This window comes from Phaseolus vulgaris, chromosome 8 (assembly GCF_051622355.1).
Source record: "Phaseolus vulgaris cultivar YP4 chromosome 8, ASM5162235v1, whole genome shotgun sequence".
Taxonomy (NCBI): Eukaryota; Viridiplantae; Streptophyta; class Magnoliopsida; order Fabales; family Fabaceae; genus Phaseolus; species Phaseolus vulgaris.
The window spans coordinates 4483654-4501752 of NC_143505.1; the positions used below are offsets into that span (position 1 = coordinate 4483654).

General features: G+C 32.7%; 4 protein-coding genes across 5 annotated transcripts; 3 read left to right on the forward strand and 1 right to left on the reverse strand.

Annotated features, from left to right (window-relative positions):
• The first annotated feature begins 552 nt into the window (after positions 1–552).
• LOC137823443 (uncharacterized) lies at positions 553–2352 on the forward strand. The gene has a single exon (XM_068628580.1). The coding sequence runs from the start codon at positions 1171–1173 to the stop codon at positions 2119–2121; it is 951 nt and encodes a 316-aa protein (XP_068484681.1). The 5' UTR covers positions 553–1170; the 3' UTR covers positions 2122–2352.
• A 2774-nt stretch (positions 2353–5126) lies between these two features.
• Positions 5127–6847, reverse strand: LOC137826542 (uncharacterized). 2 transcript variants are annotated; one of them, XM_090294493.1, is made up of 5 exons: positions 6791–6847; positions 6602–6628; positions 6369–6407; positions 6243–6269; positions 5127–6096 (listed from the first exon to the last, which is right to left on the reverse strand). In XM_090294493.1, the coding sequence occupies exons 1-5, from the start codon at positions 6827–6829 to the stop codon at positions 5446–5448; spliced, it is 783 nt and encodes a 260-aa protein (XP_090150619.1). In that variant the 5' UTR covers positions 6830–6847; the 3' UTR covers positions 5127–5445. The 2 variants fall into 2 exon arrangements, with proteins under 2 accessions (XP_090150619.1, XP_068488640.1); XM_068632539.2 differs by having other exon boundaries at positions 6749–6836.
• Positions 6848–6933: 86 nt separating this feature from the next.
• LOC137826540 (uncharacterized) lies at positions 6934–9354 on the forward strand. Its single transcript, XM_068632538.2, has 4 exons — positions 6934–7225; positions 7313–7421; positions 7650–7871; positions 8363–9354. Exons 2-4 carry the CDS (start codon positions 7326–7328, stop codon positions 8942–8944), a joined length of 900 nt encoding a protein of 299 aa, XP_068488639.1. The 5' UTR covers positions 6934–7225; positions 7313–7325; the 3' UTR covers positions 8945–9354.
• A 5144-nt stretch (positions 9355–14498) lies between these two features.
• CYCP4;1 (cyclin p4;1) lies at positions 14499–16183 on the forward strand. Its single transcript, XM_068632371.2, has 2 exons — positions 14499–14897; positions 15799–16183. The coding sequence occupies exons 1-2, from the start codon at positions 14563–14565 to the stop codon at positions 16076–16078; spliced, it is 615 nt and encodes a 204-aa protein (XP_068488472.2). The 5' UTR covers positions 14499–14562; the 3' UTR covers positions 16079–16183.
• Positions 16184–18099: the final 1916 nt, after the last annotated feature.

Genomic DNA, 18099 nt, shown 5'->3' on the forward strand with positions numbered 1-18099 from the left:
AATACTGGTAAAATCAATACAAATATAATGAGAAGAATAAACAAAGTGTTCCTTCAAAAAGAATCAAAAGGTTGACAACACAGTACACAGCGAAAGATGGCGTGACTTTAATTCTATTACATACGAACAACTTCGGAGAGAGACAAAAGGTTCAAGTGTAATTATATCGGTTTGAAAACCCGAATTGCGTGGTTAACAAGAAATGTAATGACAATAACTACTCTTACTCATTCAATAATCACTAAATTTCTTCAGAATTTTAACTTTACATCTTTTTCAACAAATATAGAAAAGAACTAGTTTAAAACGAAAATAATGACGTAGTGACCTAAATTACATGAATTATTCGTCTAAAAAATGTTTGTATCACTAATAACCATCATTTTAAGAATTTGTCGTTTGGTATAATAGCTGCAATAATAATTCTATATAGTTTAATTGCAGCTTATTTTTTTAATATTCTAGAAATATTAAATATTGCCAAAAATATGAAAACTTAAATTTTTATTAATATATAAAAGTAGGATTTTAGGTAAAAGGTCTTCCATGTTGATGGTTGGGTAGGATTAGGCAGAGTAGTAGTGAAGTTGATTTTAGGATTTGATTGAGGATTTGAGTAAGGTTTAAGTTAAGAAGAATGAAAATTGTGAAAGGCAGAGAAATGCAAGCACGTGATGGGGTTTAGAAATAATAAAAAGAAAAGGAGTAATGATGGGAGAAAGGAAGCATTGGTGTGGTGTGGAGAGTGAAAGGAAGGGAAGGGAAAGGGAAGAGAAAGGGAAGAGAAGGGAAAAGAAAATCGTTGGCGGTGGGTAACTTTAATAACACCCACCAAGTGCCCACCCCACAAACAGCTAATTTTGATGATAAGGGGAAGGGAATTGGTCATGGCCAAAGTCAGAGGTGGACCTCTCTCCCCCGCGGCGCACGTTAGCCCCTCTCCATCTCTCCCAAGCGGTGGTGCCCTCCTCATCCACCCACGTCACAAATTCAGCCGCACATCCCTCCCCACTTTAACAACAACCATGCCCCTTTCCCTCCACCACACCCAACCCAATCAACCTTCTCACTCTCTTCTCCTCTCCCCCTTATCCTCCGCCCCCCTCCTCCCTATCCTTCACCCACCCCCTTAACCTAATCAACACTACCTTTCTTTTCCTCTTCTCCGCCATGGCTTCCCCATCTTCCCCCACTGATTCCAACCCCCCCTCCGCGGTTCCTCTCCCTCTCCCCGCCCCTCCCTCCACCTCCTCCCGCCGCCTCCCCCCGCCCTGCTGGACCCCGGAGGAAACCGCCGCCCTCATCGACGCCTACCGCGACAAGTGGTACTCCCTCGGCCGCACCAACCTCAAAGCCACCCACTGGCAAGAGGTCGCCGACGCCGTCACCGCCCAGTGCCCCAACGCTTCCCCCACTGCCAAAACTGCCGTCCAGTGCCGCCACAAAATGGAAAAACTCCGCAAACGGTACCGCACCGAAATCCAACGCCTCCGCTCCCTCCCCCTCCCTCGCCTCATCAACAACTCCACCACCGCTTCGCCCTCCTCCTGGGTCCACTTCAAATCCATGGACTCCATGGAAAAAGGCCCCAACAAACCCCACACCGACACCACCACCGCCACCAACCCCAGCACCCCCTCCAACAACCTCAACTTCCCAGACGACGACAACGACGACGATCTGTACGAGGAATTCAAGAACGCCCCCGGATCCAACACGCGCAGCCTCAACAAACTCTACAAGAACGGTTTCGGATCCGGCTCCGGCTCCGGGTTCCGGATCCGGATCCCGGCGGGGGTGCCAAACCATACCCCTTCCAAGTTCTTCAGCGCGCCCCCTCCCGGCATGGCGCCGCGCAACGGCGCGAAGAGGGAGCGCGAGAGCGACGCGGTGGCCGAGATGGTGGGCGCGATAAAGGTGTTGCGCGACGGGTTCGTGAGGATGGAGCAGATGAAGATGGAGATGGCGAGGGAGATTGAGAGCATGCGGATGGAGATGGAGATGAAGCGCACGGAGATGATCCTGGACTCTCAGCAGAGGATCGTGGAGGCTTTCGCCAGAGCCGTTTCGCAAAAGAGGAGCAAGGGCAAGTCCACGCCTTCTCCCTCGTCGCAACCCTGATTACGAATATTGGTTGCTTTATGCCTCTAAGGTGTTTGATTAATCGTAATTAGTATGTTCTGTTTCTCTTTTAGGTAGCTTCATATTGCTATACTCTCTTCTGCTGTGCAACATTTGGTCATGTTTGAGATGTGTTGATTCATGTTCAATACTCTAGCCTCGGTCAATGTCTTTCATCGCCTTAATTGTAATTCTCTGTCTCATTACAAATTTCCTCATACTTCTCTTTCATTACCCTCTAACTTTCTATCTACTTTTTCATTAGTCCCCTCTCACCTTTTGTTTCATAAATGAAGGTTATTATGTTATCTGTATAACATTTTTCTACTTAGAAGACCAAAACCACTGCCATGTCCAAAGCTAAAGTTGCACATACACTCTAAAAATGCAATTCAGGTTGGAGTAAATTATGTGGTTCCCTTGTGTTTAAAGCAAATTGTTCAACTCGGGACAGAAAAGGAAAGGATTTGGCAGATGATTTCTTCGCCAAAAGTTACTGTTTTAGTTCGAGATAAGATATAGATTGAACTGAAAATACATGAATCTCTTTTCATTTTTCATGCATCTTGATTAGATTAAGCATAACTTTGAAACCCATATAAAATTATGTACCCGTGTTATCTTTTCTTTAACCCAGGTAAGTTATTGCATTTGGAAAGAGATTATTTAAATAATACCATCAAAGTAGTCTTGTTAGTGTAAGAAAAAACATGTTTAGAGAAAAGGTACTGTATAGTGCAACAGGTTGCATGTTCAGATGAACATCTTGTCAACCAAAGGAGTATCAAATTGTAATTTTTTTAACAACTCTTTTTTATAGTTTTTATAGTTGAAAGTCATAGGTAAAGAGTAGTTGAGAAAATCAGAAGTGACGAAAAATAATTGTCTCTAACTCAACATAAGATCAAGAAGATTGTAGAGATTGTAAAGGAGTAGACATGGATAAAATACCAGTACCAGTCTTTATAGTTAATTATTTAGTCAGTTTTTTACAGTTTTTTTTGAATTTTTTTAACCATCAAATGATCATCCTTTTGGGAACATCTTTTTAACTATCAAACGAGTCTCTTTTGTGAAAATTTGGAAGTTTTATTTAAAGATGTCTTTTTTTTAAAATGTGCTATCTCTATTTTTGAAAAAAATATTAAATTTCATCTTTTAATTTTCAATATTGTTCTTTCATCTAATTTTACTCATGTAGCAGTGTTTTAGGAAGAAGAAAAACATCAACTCAAATTTTCTTTTAAAAAATAGATAACCAAATTAAATATTTGTAAAGAAAAGATCCAAAGAAACTAAGTTGAATGGTAGAAATAAGAAGAGAAAACAAAGAAACATTTAAACCCTTTAATAAGCATCAAGTATGTTTTCTAATAGATTGTTGCCACATCATCAATTAACAATAACTTTAATCAAAACCTAAAAATATTTTATATGGATTAAAATCTTAAAATAATTATATTATGGAGATAGAAATCTATTTAAGAACTAAATTATTTAATGTAAATAATTTATAATGAATGATGAATAAGAATGTTTTATATCATATTATTTAACTTGTATTTTATTGTAATATTACAATAGAAAATTATATTTGACAACTTTGTGAAAAATAAACACCTATTTAACAACTTGTTTTAATATTAATCTTTAAGTTAAAACATAAAAAATTTAATATAATTAGTTCTCAAATGATAGTTTTATTATTAATAAGGTTTAAAAATATCGATACTATATTACGATTCAATAAAAAAAAACAAAATGAAGTATTGATGCATGAACTCCAATAACAATTTATCATGATTTGTCAACATGGACAAAAAAAATCTTCTCTTCTATTTCAAAAGTTTACTTCAAAAGTTTACAAAATTTATATTTATTTATCTATTTATATCCGCCCAATCAAAGTATCTCCTAGAATATTTCTCCCAAAATATTTCTCCCTTTTATGAGTAAGTTCAATATCTTCTTTTGGGACAATTCTTTGTGAATCTCCATTTAATTATTCATGTTTACAATATTTAAAAATATATAAACATAAACAAACATAATATTATAAATTTATGATATTATAAATAATATATATATTATTTTTTTTTATTTTTTTTTGTTTTCCTCTAACATATGCCTCTGTCTTGAGTCTTGGATGTTGTCATGATTTTGCATTCTCCATTCTTGTTTTCCAGCAGTACTACTAACAAGAACGTATCTACACCGTTATTCCCATTTAGTTGTCTGTCTTGTTGAATAACAAGAGAAACACATTATTGATATTTGGTAGATTTTCTACAAGGAGAATATGCGTTCTTACATTTCCACATAACTCAATAAAACCTGTGTCTAGAGTTTATGTATTTAGTGATAATCTTGATTAAATTACAAGGTATAAATAGGTCTCAAGAACTCTCTTCCTAAAAAACTTTCAAATATGTATAGTAATCAAAGACGTTTCTTACTTCTTGTTGATCGAAATTGTTTCTTGTAAGAGATCATAGATCCGAAAATGACCACTCTTGAAAAATCTTTCCTTAAATTTTCACATATTGTCAATTTAGATGGTGTTTTGTCCAATTTGCACTATCAAAGTTTGTGTTATGCATGAGATAAATCGTTCCTAAGCATCAAACATAAGACTGTCTCGTGCTGATTTTGTGATGTCTTCATTCATAAACTTGACTTTGTTCTTGGATACAGGGGCACATTTCATTCTTCTACTCCAAGAATGATAATTCATGTCATTTAGATGATTATTAACAAAAACCATGTCAATATTCTTACCTGAATGTAAGTAGTAAGAACTTGAAGAGTTTTGTGAAATGTTGCTATTGGTAATGGAAGAAAACAAGGTACAACCGAGCACAAAGATAGAGCTAGAAGACAATCCAAGAAAAAAGAAAGAAGAAGAAGGAGGAACAACGGGGAAAAGAGTAGAATCAACTTGCTCAAAGATAGAACTAGAAGACAATCCAAGAAGGAAGAAAGAAGAAGGAGGCAGAACGAAAAAAAGAGTAGAATCAACTTGGTCTGATATCATATCAAGAATCCGTGTTGCAAAACAAACTATCACATGCAAAGGCTTAAAGACCCAAAAACAAAAGTTCACTATTGTTCACAAAATACATGCAAGGTAAGATATAAATACAAACGGAATAATAACGAAACTCGTGAGCTGGGCCATAAAAGGTCCAATACTAAAACCTCAATACCACAGTTCATCAGCAAAGAGTTTCAACATCATGCAAACAAAACAAAGCAAAACACATGCTGCAATAAGTTTTTGAATTTATGTGAACTCAATAGTTGGGATGTTGAGAGCTTAATCAGCTATGACATAAAGCCCCCCTCAACAATTACAGAAAAATCTTCCAAAGTAAAATCAGGTTCTCTCCCTTTTGATCTCCCTGCACCTACATATCTCTGGATAAGGTAAATCACGAGGAACATCACAAGACAGACAATGAGAGAAAGAGCAAAAGCTGCTGAAGTAGTAAACAAGAGGAGAGGAAGCTTGAAAATGCCACAAGTCACATCAACCCCTGACAACTTGCCCAACAACTTTAGAATATAGTGAAGTGATTCAGAAATCAATATTAGCATGATAGAAATCTGATACACAGGTTGCAGTGGCCAAATCAGCAACAAAACTAGAAGATAACCCACCATTATAGTCATTTTATCAGTGATCTCTGGATTAAACTCACCAAATGCTTCCCCAAAGCTCAGCAGTAATGTTGTGTTCGATAAGTTTCCCAATTTGAAATCAAATTGAGCTGACAACTTTTCTGCTTTGAATTTTAGAAAAGCACCACCCGACACTAGCAACATGTAATGAAAGTTAAAAGGAATATCCTCTATACTCAGCACTATAGAAATTATACAGTCCATGAAGCTGATAGAAGGAGGGTTTCTTGGTGGTTTTTCAGGAGGAGGCTTTCTTGCCGGTGTTTTAGGAGGAGGCTTTCTTGCTGCCTTTACCTGACAAAACCAACAAATCCAATCAAGTGTTTTTTTATAAGAGACAATTTAAAACATCAGAAACAACGACATGGTTGTGATGAAGAACAAGTGAAATGCTCATATCTTATCCAAGATCACGAGACAGATTCGGTTTCAGTAATTACCAGATCGAGTTTCTCTTCCTGTAGTGCCTACAATCATCATCAAATATAACATGTATTAGCTATGAATGAACAAGCAAAGAATCACACTAAATAAACAAGAAAATTAGATTTGCTACTGTTTATTACATTTGGGTTGTGTTCTTCAGACAGAGTCTCCCTTTCAATCTCCATATGCAAATTTACCCAAGGTAGTGCCGTTAATCAGAGCACAATAAGTTTTTCAAAATACAATTATAATGATAAATAAATTTAACACTAAAGAACAACTGCAACATGAGGATGATGATGAAACGAGTGAAATGCACATGTCATGTTCATGATCACAGAATAAATTCAGTAGGAAGTTTTTCATCACTCACCTGATCGAGTGCCTTATTGGGCAGTATCTGCAAGAGTTAACAAATATATATATAGTATGTGTAAGTTATCGAACATCAGCATCAACAAAAGAAAAAAACACAGACAATTAACGAACGGGATAAAAGGTTTGTCACTCTGTTTATTACGTTAGTGTTGTTATGTTTTTCAGGAGTGGTCTTCATCTTCACCTTTGCGTTAGAGATAAACTGCAGAAAGCTCCGTAGCATCACTAAACACAAGCTGCAGATTTGAAACAGAGGAATTCAAATCAAAGCAAACGCGTTTGCGTGTAGTATCAAGGGACAAGGAAGCTTCAGACTTTATTCACTCAAAGCACATACCTTCGTCACCTTTAGACAAATTCATACCAAACAGAAGACATTGAAATAGTAAAAGGAATTTTGATTATATTACTCATTATATTATTCTGGTCTTGCAGAGTTTCATTTTCAAACCCCGGGATTAAGGGTCTCTCTTCATTTTTATTTATTTAGAGTCTCCATCTACCAAAGACAATTGCAATAAATTAACTATTTTTCAGCCTCCCTTAAAGTTTATGCAGATTAACGCGTTTTCCTAGTTTGAATCCATTGTTCTTGATCATTTTCGGAGAACACAAGGAGGTACTGTCATTTTTTTTCTGCAATATTGGTTTCTCATTGTGTGGAAAGACAAGAACTAAACTAACTGCTTGTGTTTTGTGGATCTAGCTCAACTTATCACATGCCCGAATTCATCTGTCCCATTTTTCCTTCCCTTATGATGGATCCTCAATGCGAGAACCGTGGATATGTGAGAGAAAATCACTTTGAAACAATGGTAGGTGTTACTTCATTTACATCCACTGCAGCTGTTACTATTTTTTTTCTGTTTTCTTCTCACTGATTACTCCTCTCACTTGTTCATCTGTAGTTCACTTTTTTGTTTCCAATTTCTTGTCTTGTTTCCTTAAAAAAACCTTTAATTTGTAATAATGACACAATGTTGTTTAAGGATTGAGTTGAAAGTGTATGTGTATTACCATTTCTTCTTCTTCTCATGCCTCAGTTCGAATTGATGAAACTGATTTTAGAGCCCCGTGAACGAAAAGTGGAGTATACTGAACCAGTGTATTACCTTGGGAAAAACAAGGCCAATGAAACGCTTTGCTTTGAGGATAACTTGTTTCTTGAAGAGGAAACTCCATACTTCGACATGGCAGGTAGATTTTTGGCGGCTCCGCTCTCCACACATACTTGTGAAACTCTTAGCACGCTGCAGTGCCTCAAGGTAAGTTGGTAAGATTATTGCTTTGTGAATAATTATTCTGTATGATGTTCTTTTGCTTTCTGATTTGTCTTACCATGTAAGAGGATATATATTCTTTGCTTTTCACATCTTTGTTAGACCACTAAAACAAATTACAGAATCTTGGTCATGTAAATTTTTCAAGGGAATCCTTAGAATTTTAAAACCGATATTTGGTATTATTTTCTGACGATTTTAAGTTCACAAAAACTATCCTAGAAACCTACATTTTAGTGTAGGAACCCAATTATATAAAAGTTTGTGTTTTATGAAATTATAATGTTTGTGACAAGTTTCTATGTAAAACACTCTTAGAAGAGAAAAATATTTTATGTAATAACATACACATCAATTAAGCTTAACTTGAACATAAATTATTTAGAAAAATACTGTGATTTCTAACCAGCCTGCTGTAACTACGAGAGATTTCTGTAGCATTTCTGATCCTTCTTGGGACTTTCTATATGCTGCAGAAATATAATACATTTTCTGTGCCTAGTAACATGAGAGGTTTCTGTGACTTCAACGGGAAAATTCTAAAGGTGAATCAAAGAAACACCATTGCAAACGAGTTCTTGCTGGGTACCGATGAACCATCTATTGTTAATATAAAGGCTGCAGTAATGCTAAAGAGTTCCCTACTGCAAGACAAGTTCACAGGTTGTGATCTAAACAAGAATAGCGAAATCTTGGGTTCTGAAAAACGCAAGAAAACCGTACAGCGTGTTTCATCTTTTGTGATGGCTTCCACTGTGTTTCTTTGGATTGGAATGGACTTGTGTAGCCAGTTATCAATTATCCAGCTTCAGCCAAAACATGGCCCCAGTTTGTTTTGGTCCACTTTTCTCAAGCTGTTCGGTTTCATGGCGTATGTTTCAGCTACTTCAGCGATGATTGTTGTTGGTGCACCATTCTCTGGCACGCAGAGTTGTATGCTTATGTTTTGGGCCATTTTGATGCTTCTCAATTCTGCTAAATCACTCACAGAAGTGTACCTTCCATTAATGGGAACCATTCTCACAGGTTGTTATGTGCTCGTGCTAAAGTACCCCTAATAGAAACTGAGCTTCTATAACTTAAACCAGTTTGTGTTACCTCCTATATATATAAATTTATCTTCTGTGTGTTAGTGTTTATGGTTGCTATCTAACATGCACCTTGATGTTCAGGATGTTCATCCATGCTCCAACAGTTTATAGCCATAGATTTTGTTTCAAATAATCATAAACTTTAAATAAAAACAAATATCTATGGCTGTAAAGGATGGTGTGCTTCCATTCCCCAAACTCATGGTGCATTTTAGAACCCTTTTGTTTCTTGTTCTTGTTTTTTTCTTGTTTGTTTCAATAATTCATAGGTGAAACACCGTACTTTCGGTGCTGTACTGTATTGCTGTGTTGGATTTGACTTCCTTGTGGCACCATTACGTTGAAATTTTATATTCCAATGATTTAATATGTGCAAATACCATTTACTAATTGTATTAGGCATGCAGTTCATCTCAAAGGTAAATTAATTAATATTAAGTAAGTTTATTAGATTCTTGATTTTACTGATATTAAGTAAGCTCCTAATGTTGTTCTTCATATACGAATGCATGCTTGTGTATGATTTAGCTTCAGCATAGAGATTTCTAATATTTAAGATTAAAACATTCATGTCTATATGTTGTAAATAATGAAATTATTCTAACACATTATAAAAAAAAAAAAAAAAAAACCACAATATGTCACTTTAAAAATTCCTTCTATGAATTCCACAAATCGTGCTCTAGAATATTTTTTGGAATGATAATCTAAAAGTCACTTAAAAAAATGTAAAATGATCATTTTTTAAATTGTAAGGGTGCGCCAAGAAATTAAAGAGGTGCAGGAAGAAAGGTACATTAATAGTAATCGAAGGTCCACTTAGGATCAATTATAGGCTTTTTCTTCCTGCACCCTAACATTTTCCAAGAAAACTATTTTACTCTTTTTAAAAATGACTTTGCTCTTTCTAGAATATTTTTGGAACATATTTTCTGGAATATATTTTATTAATTTCAAATTTAACAATCCATAAATAAAATAAATGTGTTTTGAAAAGGATATTCAGAATGATTTTTTGCTTTCCAGATTTCCTAATATCTGAGAACACCCTTTCCTTGTGGAACCTCTGTTCTGGAAATATTTTTTACTTACAGAACTCCTATTCTGGAATTACCCAAAACTGTGAAAGAATATTTTTGGTATTAATCATTAATTAATACTATAACTTAATAATTTAAATTATTATTATTATTAAATATTTTTCACCATTAAACAACTTCATATATTTACTTATTCAAAATATCCTTTATTTTAAATAAAAAAGTTTCATTATATAAAAATCACTTTTTTTCCAAAATGTTATACTTAGAAAATAAATAATTATAACATGCCATCTTTTACATCACAACATAATTTAATATATTATTCCATATAATATTACATAATTAACTTAACAAGTTTCTTAAAATTATAAAAATATTTACAAAAATTGAAAATTATTAATAAATTTAATTAATATTTTTATTATAATTAATGTTTTTAATTTATATATTATTATGTACTCATTATTTACTCTGCTTGTTTCATGTGAATTTATAGTTTCTGTTTTTAATATTCATTTTAAAGTTTCAACTTTTAAGTTATTTTAATACACACAAAAAATAATAGTTAGTATATTAAAAAATTAAACACATATTTACAATATTAACTTAAATCATTAATTAATATCATACCTTAAATTTTTAATTATTATTATCAAATATTACTTATTTTAAATAAATATATTTAATTATAAATGCACCCAAAACATTAATTTAAATCAATATTTAAATTCATAATTTTATGATCTTGATATATTTAACCAAAATTTTCATATGAACATGTTTCATCTGTTGTCATTGCCACTTTTGTGAGTCTTTTTGGATTATCTTCACCATTTGCAGCCAATCATGGCTAATCTAGTTTCAGCCACTGCATGAACAACTTAGGCTTGTGTCCCCTTCCTCTGGTTGTTCAGTTTCATGGTTTTTATTTCAACAGTTTCTGCAATTATTCTGGTTGATGCACCGTTCAGTCGCATGCAAACTGCTATGCTTTTTTTTTGGACCATTTTGATGTTCTTCAAATCTTCTTCTCATATTGTGAATTTGTTAGGTAAACCATTACAATAAACTATGTTTTTTCTTCCTTCTAATAACAAGACTAGACAAATTTTTGTTACTTATTTATATAACATGAAACTCTTGATTGTTTTTAACTAAATCAATCTAATCTCTGTTCAAGTTGATTTGGTTTAGTAAGAAAAATAATTGAGAATTTTTAGCAAATAAAAATTTATTTGTTTGTATTTTATTTTTCTAAATTTGACTTAACCAATTATATAATTAAACACTAATATTTATTCAATAGTATATGTTCATTCACTATAAATTTATGATACTTAATATTACACATGTATATCCTAAAGCTTTTCTTAATAATTTGTTAAATATTACATTTATGTTTATTTAATTTAAAACTAAAAATATAAAAAAAGTCAATTCAATATATTTCTTTTCATTTAAAAAATATTTATAAAAGAATAGCTAATAAAAGTCATTTAAGTTCTCATTATTGAATAAGAGTGTTGTTAGCTGTTTCTTTCATAGAAAACACTTTTATAACTTTTAAAATGCACCATATAAAAAATTAATTAATACAATGCAATTTAATATTTATACAGAGCACCACACTAATATTTTTTAAACACTACATTTATTATTACTGTGTGTACATGTATATAATATAATAGATTGATAGGAAATAAAATCATAAATTAAATAATACTTAGTGCATTAAGTATTACATTAATTATTTACTTTGAGTGTGTTTTACTTACATCTAGCTGTTCATATTGATGAGAGTCCAATGCAACTTAAGTATCAGTGACTTAAAGATGTATCTGTGGAAGATCTCACAATAATTGTATTTAATCTAGAAAATATCAGATATGGTAGCTGTTACACAAAGCAAGCATTTGTCGTTTATTTGGGCTTTGGATTGTTTAATTTGTTTTATAGAAAATGTCTGAAACAAAGGTTTCTGAGTAGTGGTGAGTTAGACATGGTTGTAAGGAATTGGACAACAAGTATAAGAAAATGGTAAGAAAAATGAAAAATATTATAGTATTTCTCTGTTTTGTAGCTGCATAGATGCCGTTAAAGGTCTTACACAAAAAAAGTTATTGTCACCATTTTCTATTTGCAGTTACAGCCAATTGTTCCAGCGTGGTTATCTAATTTGTAGCCTAAATCCACCTCATTCTAGCTGTAATTTTAAGGTCCAGTTGTTGCTATGCTGCTATGTAGTTACCACAAGGAATCTTCATTAATTCAACAATAACTTTAAGGAATGTTATTTTAAGATACTCAATTATTGTTTCTGGGTAATTATTCATCTCTTAATTTATCAAACTTTTGATGACATAAATTATAGATAACTCTTATATTATGTTAAAAAATAAATTTTAAATTTATAAAATCAATTTATAAAAAAAAATTACTTAAATATATATTATTATTTTTAATGGATCCAAACACACTTCAAAGGAATAGTTTGCATTTCAATATTAGGTAAAAATTTAAGTATCCCTAGATAATGTTCTCTAATTCATCATCTTCATTAAAAAATTATTAAATCAATTCCATTAGCATTATCAGATAATTTGAAATAGATCTAGATAAAATCATTACTTTATTTATATTCAATTAAACCATACTTTTATTCTCTATATATACAATTTCTCATTAAAATTTTGGTGTGTCATTCTTTTTAATATAATTTTAACATATTTTCACATTAGCATTATCAGATAATTTAAAATATATCTAGATAAAATTATTACTTTATTTATATTCAATTAAACCATATTTTTACTCTCTATACATACGATATCTCATTAAAATTTTGGTGTGTCATTCTTTTTAATATAATTTTAACATATATCCTTGACGCGTTTATTACATATATAGTATGAGTTGATTTTGATAATTTAATATTTATAATTTATAATTAAAACAATATTCAATTTAATTCCATTAATGTTAGTAGAAATTGTGTATATAATTCTTCTCCATATAATCTAAACACGTAGTTAACGTGTTAGTTACCTAATGATATTCATAGTTTATAATTAGCACTAATATATTACAAATATCATTGTTTATAATATTCATATTTTATAACTAATATAATGAGATATTTAATTTCATTATTGTTTATAATATTTATATTTTGTAACTAATACTAATGATATATTTAATTTTATTGATATTTGTAAACTATGGTACTACATAGTGGTGAGATATTCTAGTAATGTCGAGAATATATCGGACAGGCTAATCGAAAATCACTTGTCACCTGGTCGATTATAACTCGACACCTCAAGAACATAAGATACTTAAGGGCAATATTAGTAGATAAATCATATTTCATGTCAGACTAATACAAAGATTAAGCATATAACAAATATTAATCTAGGTCCATCAGCATGAAGGTCCAACTCATCTCTATAAATAGGTTGACCAACGTCAAACCAAATTACGTATTTAATATTATTTATTACTCTCTCAAACTGAATACCAAACACTGATCAAACGACCAGAGTACGCAATTAATATCATTTATTACTCTTACAAATGGAATACCAAACACTAACTTTAACATCGAAAAATCTTTTACAAATACTTTCGATCGAAACACAAACTTTAAAAAAAACCGATACCTATATAATATGATACAAAATGTTATAAAACAAAATTGATGGATGTATATTTATAATGTTTAGTATTCATAATTTACAAGTAGCACTAATGGGATATTGAATTTCATTAACTCCCTTCTCATATTGTTCTGATAAAAAAATTTAAATTATGTTTAACATTTTAAAATAAATTTGATGAGCAGGATGGAATAAATGGAGCCTTGTACATTACCCAAGCATTCACCAACCCATTTCAAAAATGAAAGAGCCTTTAAGATGCCAAACATCTAAATCTATCTTGAATCCAAGCACCACCTTTCTCTGCTTTCGATTTATAGGGTATGAGCAGAGAAGAAGGAACAAAAGCAGCATATACTAATGCCATGGACCAACACAGCAAATCCATGTTATGTCACCCCACTTGTTCAGAATCAAAACACATGCAAAGGTCGCCTAAAACGTGGGACCCTTAGAATACCATTGCAAATTTCCCACATGTAATCACATGATGGGTATGGAATGCCCAAACCCTTGTCACAAGTCACAAATAAATAACCACACAAAAAAACACCACAATTCCTTTGCAGCAAAGAGACATCACCAATCCACAATAAACACCACCCTCTTTCCCTCTATTGCAAGTCAAGTTTTGAAACAAAGAAGAGGAAAAACTAAAATCATTACCCAATTCAAACACCATCAACTTTTTAAGCCGAAAAGGACACAAGCCACCACAAATGCCAACTTACACAGATAATTTAAATTACAAAGGGGCATTTTGGCCAACAAAAGTACCTACCTTTAACAAACAACCTCTATCACTAGTTTATCATAAACCTTTTGCTATATATACCCTCTCTGTCTGACATCAATTCCAAGCACTTTACTACCTACAATTGATTCCATGGCAGAGCTTGAGAGTCCTACTGTTATGCCTAAGTTGATATCTTTTCTCTCTTCTCTGCTCAAAAGGGTTGCTGAATCTAATGATCTCAACCAGCAACAACTCCACCAAAAGATCTCAGTTTTCCATGGCTTGACTCGCCCCACCATCTCAATTCAAACCTATCTTGAGAGAATTTTCAAGTATGCCAACTGCAGTCCATCATGCTTCATTGTTGCATATGTCTATCTTGATCGCTTCACTCAAAGGCAACCTTCCTTGCCCATCAACTCCTTCAATGTGCATCGGTTACTCATCACCAGCGTTATGGTGGCTGCAAAATTCATGGATGACTTGTGAGTATCTTTGTATAATCAAAACACTGCTTAATTTCCTTTTCTTTTGTAAATCTAATACCCTTCAACTTCAAGTCCATCATAGTCAATGATGAATCGTAAAGATTAGTCCACTCTGAAATTTCTTTGAGATATTCTTTTCATGAGGTCAAGCTAATTGACATGGAATGGAAGAGCAAATTTAAGACAATTCTGGGGGGTGCTTGAATTTCCTGGTAACAATTTGTTGTGATTAGATACCCGTAAACCAGCCAACATGGTGGGGTATGTATGATTAACAGTTAATCATGTAATTTAAGTATGTAGTGGTAATTTGTGAATGAAATAAGTTACAACATTTGTTGAAAGAGGTCAGATCCTTTCAACCAAATCAGAGAAAAAACAATGGAATTGCTCTGCCATTCCTGTATATGGAGATTGATTTTTCTCCATGTTGATTGTGAGATACTTCATTTCTAGAACAAAAACAAAATAAAATCTCTAATAAACCCAGATCTTGCATGTTAGTTTTTCCCTGTAAAGTTTCTTGGTTTTCATTTTCTACCATAATAATTCTCTGGTACATAGATGTAAATTGAAAACGACCATGTTTCTTAAAAGAATATAGTCTTGCTTGTGAATACTACTATGTCCAGGCTGGCCTTACCTTGGAAAGAGACAACCCACCCATGTGACCCCACCACTTTATTGCATGTACGCAGCAGCTAACTTTTAAAGACAATCATGAACTTCCTGAAAAACAATGTCTCTACACAAATCTATGGTCGAATTTAGCACAAGACATAAAAGGAAATGCCAAACTCTTAATGATTATTGACTTGCTTGTTTTATCTTAAAAAATTTACATGCTATTCAGCAAATTCTTCACTCTTTCACTTTCTGTTCCTCTTGAAATCCTTAGGTACTACAACAATGCTTACTATGCAAAAGTTGGAGGAATCACTACAATAGAGATGAATTTTCTTGAGGTGGACTTCTTATTTGGTTTGGGTTTCCATTTAAATGTAACCCCTGGCACCTTCCAAGCTTACTGTGCACATCTCCAAAGAGAAATGCTGCTGATTCAACCACTGACCTTTGCAGATTCTTCCCTAAGTTTAGGAAAATCACTAAAGGCACATTTATGCTTCAACGAGGATGAATCATCTTCCCATCAAAAGCAACAACAATTAGCTGTTTGATTTTCTTGCATTTTCTCAATGCATGTAATCAGTACTCTAGCTGTAGATGTAGTGAACCTATTATAGATTTGCAAATTAAATCATTTTGCTCGAGCACTCTTCTTACTTCTTTGTGTCTCTAATTACTTTTTTTTCTCTTTCTGAGTTCTGGTTGATTAAATTATTTGGTATTGTACAGAGTTACAGATAATTGTCTCTTCTTTACAGTCTGGCTAGATAAGTCTGGTATTTTAGTTCTACTAATATAATAATGTATGTTTTTTGTATGGTTGAGACCGATTCTTGTCCACCTTTGGATTCCATAGCAATTTGCAAATTGCATTGTCACTTAAAACAAAGGGAAAGCTTTTAACAACATTTTGGACAAAAATGCGTGGTGACTGAGGAGTGCATGGCCATTTTGGCCATAAGAAGACAAAAGAATGATGTGCACAGTTCAATAGATAGGTACTATTTTAATGTAACCCTGTGCTAGTCTACACGGAATAGGGTCCAGGGATCAATAAGAGATTCAACATGTTACTTGAATGGAAAAAGACTGGTGAAACCTTAATTCCAATTGACATGAAAAAACCAATATAGATATAATCTAATATAAAAAATACTATATACATGTTTCTATACTTTTGCCTTTCTATGCTCTATGCTCAAGTGGGAATATGAATTACTAGGATTTTTTTAGAATATTCAAGATTATCTTGGGATTATACTTGATATGATTGTGACTTATCTCAAAAAGTGTCTTTTACTTTGTATCTACACAAATTGTATGAATTGTTAATCTACTGATATATATATACATGCTCACTTGGGGTGTTAGAAAGTCTTTCACACTATGGTAGCTATACATTATAAGCATAATCACCGACATTCCATTCAACATCAAACAGGTAGTGCATGCTAATTGACAGTTGGGCTAATTCTTCGGGACTGAAGAAACATGTGCAATAAAGGTCAACCAGAGTTAGTTGGCTGCATGTATATAGAATAAGACAGAAGGATAATAGTGCTAGTACCAAGTGAAAATTTTGACTGCTTGGTAAGTGTTTTTTTTATATATATATATATATATATATATATATATATATATAAAAGATATATTTTTCTACAGTAATGATATAACAAGGATTTGCAGAGTTCACTGTTTCAGAAAGAATAAAAAGCTGTAGTAAATACCATAGAGAAGTGTTAAAAACACTTTATATGTGTTAGGGTGCTTTTGGTTCATCTGAGGTGGTGAGCTATTCAGGCAATGAGGCCTAGAAGCATATCTATGTGTGAAATGTCTTAAGTGACTTTGGTACATCAACTGATACTGACATGACAGTCTGAATCATCAGAGCAATTTTGAAATATCAAATATGATTGGATTATATTTAGAAGATAAGAAAGTAACTCTGTTTAGTTTAGAATCCAATAGAAATAAGCTTAGTATATTGAATAGCGTGTTTGGTCTTATGTATAAAACATGTGTTTTTCATGTTTATTGAGAAGTTCAAAGTTATAACTTCTGCAGTATTTTCTTTATGCAAATTGATGTAGTTTTTCACTTTTACAGTGAGTCTCCAAACAAGTAAGAATGTGTTCCATTTTATATTCAAACATGTTTTCTTTTGAAATGTCAAAAATTAGTTTAAAATTTTGAAGTATGGAAATGTTATCCAAATTGTTACTCCAAGAGAATCTTACAACTAATACTTCACTGCACAATGAACTAAAACTAGTTGGTGACACAATTTTTTATAATCTTTGCATTTTTGTTGAACTAGTATATTTTATTTGAGATAGTTAACATAAATTATGGATAGAAGTCACATGTTCTATCATCTTCTTCTAATATATTCCTATAATGTATGTGTTATTCCTACCACTCCCTTCCAAATTAAAGTGCACCTTATCAGTTATCAGTTTCTGACCTCTTTCCAGAATAGTTGGTACTTGCTGGATCTGCAAGCCATATTTTGAAGAACATAATCATGTTGAGTAATTATTACATTGAGCAGGTTAGAAACTTCAGGAGA

What these genes read in the sequence shown, in the direction of transcription:
- LOC137826542 (XM_068632539.2), bottom strand. Translation starts at nt 6,829, where the DNA reads ATGCTACGGAGCTTTCTGCAGTTTATCTCTAACGCAAAGGTGAAGATG. An exon ending in CCAATAAGGCACTCGATCAG is followed by an intron (nt 6,408 to 6,601) that starts GTGAGTGATGAA and finishes TTGCATATGGAG; the next exon opens with ATTGAAAGGGAGACTCTGTC. An exon ending in AGGAAGAGAAACTCGATCTG is followed by an intron (nt 6,097 to 6,242) that starts GTAATTACTGAA and finishes TGGTTTTGTCAG; the next exon opens with GTAAAGGCAGCAAGAAAGCC.
- LOC137826540 (XM_068632538.2), top strand. Translation starts at nt 7,326, where the DNA reads ATGCCCGAATTCATCTGTCCCATTTTTCCTTCCCTTATGATGGATCCT. An exon ending in AAAATCACTTTGAAACAATG is followed by an intron (nt 7,422 to 7,649) that starts GTAGGTGTTACT and finishes CTCATGCCTCAG; the next exon opens with TTCGAATTGATGAAACTGAT. An exon ending in GCACGCTGCAGTGCCTCAAG is followed by an intron (nt 7,872 to 8,362) that starts GTAAGTTGGTAA and finishes TATATGCTGCAG; the next exon opens with AAATATAATACATTTTCTGT.
- LOC137823443 (XM_068628580.1), top strand. Translation starts at nt 1,171, where the DNA reads ATGGCTTCCCCATCTTCCCCCACTGATTCCAACCCCCCCTCCGCGGTT.